The sequence below is a fragment of the Pinus tabuliformis genome, chromosome J (genome assembly GCF_031772625.1).
Source record: "Pinus tabuliformis cultivar Carrire ecotype Pingquan chromosome J, CPIR1, whole genome shotgun sequence".
NCBI lineage: Eukaryota > Viridiplantae > Streptophyta > Pinopsida > Pinales > Pinaceae > Pinus > Pinus tabuliformis.
The window spans coordinates 953,260,798-953,265,475 of NC_142295.1; the positions used below are offsets into that span (position 1 = coordinate 953,260,798).

Here is a 4,678-nt window from a genome sequence, read left to right on the forward strand (position 1 = left end):
CTTGGAGGTCAAGTCATGTCATAGTAGAACTCAAATCATGTTTACCTTGGAGAGCTTATGAAAGTAGGTAAATGTGGTAGGGGTGGTTACAATAACTAATGTCCAAAGAAACAAACATGTAGAACTAAGGAAAAGGCAGAAAGAGGTTAAGTATTGTATCCAAAGTTTAGTGGATGACTCAATTTTTCCTAAGATAATAAGAGAATCTAATACAAAGCAGTCCTAGGATATCATATAGATATCATATTGGGGTAATGACAAATTCAAGATATTGAAGCTTCAAATCCTAAGATAAGATTGAAGATCAAAAAAAAATTGAAAATGTTCTTAGAAGTTTTCCTAAGAAATTTGAAATAGTTTCCATTGCTATAGAAAATTCCAAATACTTATTTAAAATGACAATAGAAGAACTGATGGGTTATATTTGTTCTGTGAATTGTGAATCAACATGGAAGAGGAATCCTTAGAACGTACCCTCAAGATGAGATTCATTGGCAGAGGTAAAGGAAAAGTTCAAAGGGAAGAGCTAATCATAAAGAAAAAGAAAGAACAACACTATAACACTCGGGACAATCAAATTAATCTAAACACTCTTAGAACCAAAGGGGAAAAGGTAGAAAATGGGCATACAAATCTAATGTCCAATGTTACTTCTACAAAATTTATGGTTGCTATGAAAGTGAATGTAAAAATAAATAATCATATCTTAACGAAGGTAGAGATAATGTCCAACAATGAAGAAGGGAGTTTGGAAATATTGTTCATTTCATGTGAAACCACTGAAGAACATCACAACAAGGACCTATGGTTGCTAGATAATGGAAACAACAATCATATGACAGGTAACAAATAATTCTTTTATAACATTGAAAGACATATTAAATATGAAATTATTAAGGATATGATTACCCAATCAATACCTTTGGGGAGAAATGAGAGAAATGATTAATTTTCATGTAGTGAGTCAATAGCTTTAGTGGGAAATCTAAAAACAAGGAAATTGTTGGAAATCAATGAGCAGTGTGATGACATGAATCAACAAACTCACTTTTCCTTATTATCCTATCAACCTACTTATTTTGAAGAGACAATGAAAGAAGAGCATTGGGTACAAGGCATGAATGAAGAGATTAACCATTAAAAGGAATGAGACATGGGATCTTATAGCTCTCTTAATAGATAAATCCACATCGATGTTAAGTGGGATTACAAGAAAAAATTAAATGAGAAAGGAAAGGTAGAGAAACATAAGGAAAGGCTAAAGGAAAAAAGGCTTTTTCTCGATATCCCAGTGTTTTTCTCAGTATCCCAGTATTGACTATGGTGAAACCTTTACTTTAGTAGCAAGGTTAGATATTGTTAGAGGCATGTTAACCAAAATAGCCAGAACAAATGGATAGTTTACTAGATGGACGTGAAGTCATCATTTTTTAATGGAAAATTAGAAGAAGAGGTGTATGAAATTAGCCACCAAGACTTGAAGTAAAGGGCCAAGAGTATAAAGTATACAAGCTAGAAAAATCCTTGTGTGGCTTGAAGCAAGCTCCAATTATAGTCGAATTGGCTCTTAATTACTCAACAATGGGTTCAACTGAGCAGATGTTAGATGATTTCAAAGTTGTCATGAAAATAGAGTTTTTCATCTAAAAAGAGAGTTGTAAAGTGATTCATTATGGAGAAATGTAAACCAATAGAAACACCACTTACAATAGGAACAAAATTGAGCAAGCATGTTGAAGTACAAGTAGTTGATTCAACATTATATAAGAGGCTTGTAGGGAGCTTCATGTACCTTACAAGTACACTTATGTCATGGATGGAGCTAGTTTCATTTTGAGATTTATGGAGTCTCCCTCTCATTGGCAAGTTGAAAAAAGAAAAGAATTTAAGGTATATTGTACGTACCACTTATTATGGATTGTGGTATACATTGTTTGAAGAGAACACGGAGATGATACACGGACAATGACTTTGTTGATAGCACTGATGGTAGAAAAGCAGCTTAGAATATGTTTTTCATTTAGGCACAAATTTGATCTCACGGGCTTCTAAAAAGTATTTCATTGTCTCAATATCTTTTGCAAAATCAAAACATGTAGCAACTACTACAACATCATGACATGAGGTATGCTAAGAACACTCTTAAAAGATGTACAAGGATCCAACTTCTATTTTTATGCCAATAGTTTAGACAATTGTATTATTCTAAAAACCATGGGTTCACCAAAAACAAGAAACATGGGCAATAACTATCACTTCATTAGTGAATTTGTCAACCATAGTTACATTTCCATTCAATTTTATAGACTACCAAACCATTAGAAAAAAAAAAAAAAAATTGAATAATAAATTAAAGAGTGCTAAAAATGTAATGTTTCGTAGTCAACCACTCCACCTAGAATTAGTTAGTTTGTTTTAACATAAAATGTTAAATACGAATGTGTTGGTTAAAAAGATTCTGTTAGCTTTGCTCGAACTGTGTAAGCATTAATGGGGCAGCATTTTTATTCGTTACTACCAATCTGAGCTACGTTGTTGTTATCTATTTACCAATAATATACGGTTCACTTATCTCTACCTGTAAAATTAACTTTATCATGGTGTAATGGTCCCAGAAATTCGCAATTACGGTATGTCTTTTGTCCATAAATGCATAATGGAACATTAGATCAGCCAGTGACTCGATTAAACAACAATAAATATGAAATGCGATGAATCATGTATACTTAATTTTCATCTTATTGAAGAGAAATTGATGCGTGCCCATGCTGTTATTTTACATAACTTCTGATTTAACGCTCAGTTAAATTGAATTGATAATAAGTTAATCTGAACCGTAGTTTTGATACATAGACAAGCAAATTGACTGTATAGAGTTGATAGTCTAAAATGGCATTATTTATTTACGAGATGATGAAAAGCTGCATACACACAGACATCTATGGTATAGAAAATAGAAATCAACCATCCTATCCTTTAGTAGCTGCTATGTTATGCTAGGAATGGCATCATCTCCTACTGCTCCCAGCCATGATAATAGTATCATAGTATAATACTAGATATATGATATACAGTAATTAGTAGCAAGGGGAGAGCTTCCAGAGCTGGTTGTCCTGCTTGTTCCATTTCCACAGCACAGCGCGAGTGCCATCTCTGATGCCTCCGCTCCTCCTGTCGCCGTGGAATGCGTCCAGGTTGAGCCCAATGTTGTTGGCCATCCTTATTGTTCGATACCCATAACCCATGTCCTCACTCTCACTCCACAGTATGTTCTCATCATAAGTGGACGGGCCCTCGTACTGAGTGAGCAGCACCTCCTGACATTCAGCAATGGCATGGCGGAGAGCTTGACCAGTGGCTTTGTTCACCAGAGCGAATGCAGGGTGACCCACTTGGTCCCTCACCTGGTTACTCCAGCTTTCATCCTTCACCCATTGCTGCATGCATACACACACATTATATATATAGTATATATCAACAAATATCCATCAAAAAACATATATATATTAACAGAATCTATACAGCCATATGAGAATTTGGGACTGTTACCATTGTGGGATCATTGGGATTGTAGAAGGCCATGACGGCCCGGCCATCTCTGATAGCCAAAGCGTAGTCAGGATTGGCCTTAGAGCACACCCTCACGATCTGGCCTTGCGGAATAATTTGCTGGCCGCTCATCATGCAACCTCCATACTTGCAAGGAGGACGTGCCGGCTGCTGCTGATAGCCATAGCCTGAAGCGCTCCTCTCTTGGTATGAATTGTACTCCCCATAGTATGCCATGGCTTAATAAATTCACAATATGACACACCCTAAAGACTATTAAACAAACGAAACGGGCTCAAGGGTTGACAGTGGGAGAGATGAGACGATGGTGTTCTATGTTAGGGGATTGTTTATATAGATGACGAGAGGTAAGTGGAGAATCTGCTCGTGTGGAGGAGAGATGAGTGGAGAATCTGTTTTTGTGGAGAAGAGTTGTGGAATAATAGCAGAGGGCAGACATGTGAATGATTGTAGGGTATCATCCACATTTATATATTCTTCATTTCCTTTTCACATGTATGTTCAGCGATCCTTATCCAAGTAAATTTATTCTTCCCAAATATCACGATTTAGCGAGACTCACTGCTGCATGTTGTCTCAAACATTACTTATATGCGAGAATGATATAATTCCATCTCTCCATAATGATGTTTATTTTCATGTTAGTAATTATTAATTTTAAAATAAATCTCTAAATTAATCTTATTAAAATGATTATTTAAATTAAATTTTATAATAATAATAAAGTTTAAAAATGTTAAGTCTTATTAATACAACCAATCTAGTTAGTAAGGTTGCTCAGGATCAAATTCCACGGAGATGAGACATTCTAAAAATCCAATCAGCAAAATGCTGGTGTGGTATAAGGGCTAGTATGGCCTAATCAAACTTAAAAAATAACTTGATAAACAAAAATTAATAATAATAAAACTTACAAACAAATTAATTTCCTACATTCAAACATTTGCATAATTTAATTTATTTATGAGGAAAAAAGTATTCACCTTTTAATAATCTTTTTATCATTATTTTAAAAAATTAGATAAATTATTCCCAATAAAAAATCGATGTTATGTTTTATGTCATAATTTCCGAATGTTATGTTTCACCTCATGATTCAGCAATATAT

The 4,678-nt window shown here is 34.5% G+C and overlaps 1 protein-coding gene across 1 annotated transcript; it reads right to left on the reverse strand.

The window, feature by feature from the left end:
- Positions 1–2,880: 2,880 nt before the first annotated feature.
- Positions 2,881–3,881, reverse strand: LOC149229980 (ricin B-like lectin R40G3). Its single transcript, XM_089375969.1, has 2 exons — positions 3,550–3,881; positions 2,881–3,437 (listed from the first exon to the last, which is right to left on the reverse strand). The coding sequence occupies exons 1-2, from the start codon at positions 3,784–3,786 to the stop codon at positions 3,078–3,080; spliced, it is 597 nt and encodes a 198-aa protein (XP_089232095.1). The 5' UTR covers positions 3,787–3,881; the 3' UTR covers positions 2,881–3,077.
- Between the last annotated feature and the right edge of the window lie 797 nt (positions 3,882–4,678).

Excerpts from the sequence above, each read along its gene's own strand:
- LOC149229980 (XM_089375969.1), bottom strand. The coding sequence starts at position 3,786 with ATGGCATACTATGGGGAGTACAATTCATACCAAGAGAGGAGCGCTTCA. Across the intron at positions 3,438-3,549 it reads ATCCCAATGATCCCACAATG|CAATGGGTGAAGGATGAAAG; the intron begins GTAACAGTCCCA and ends GTATGCATGCAG.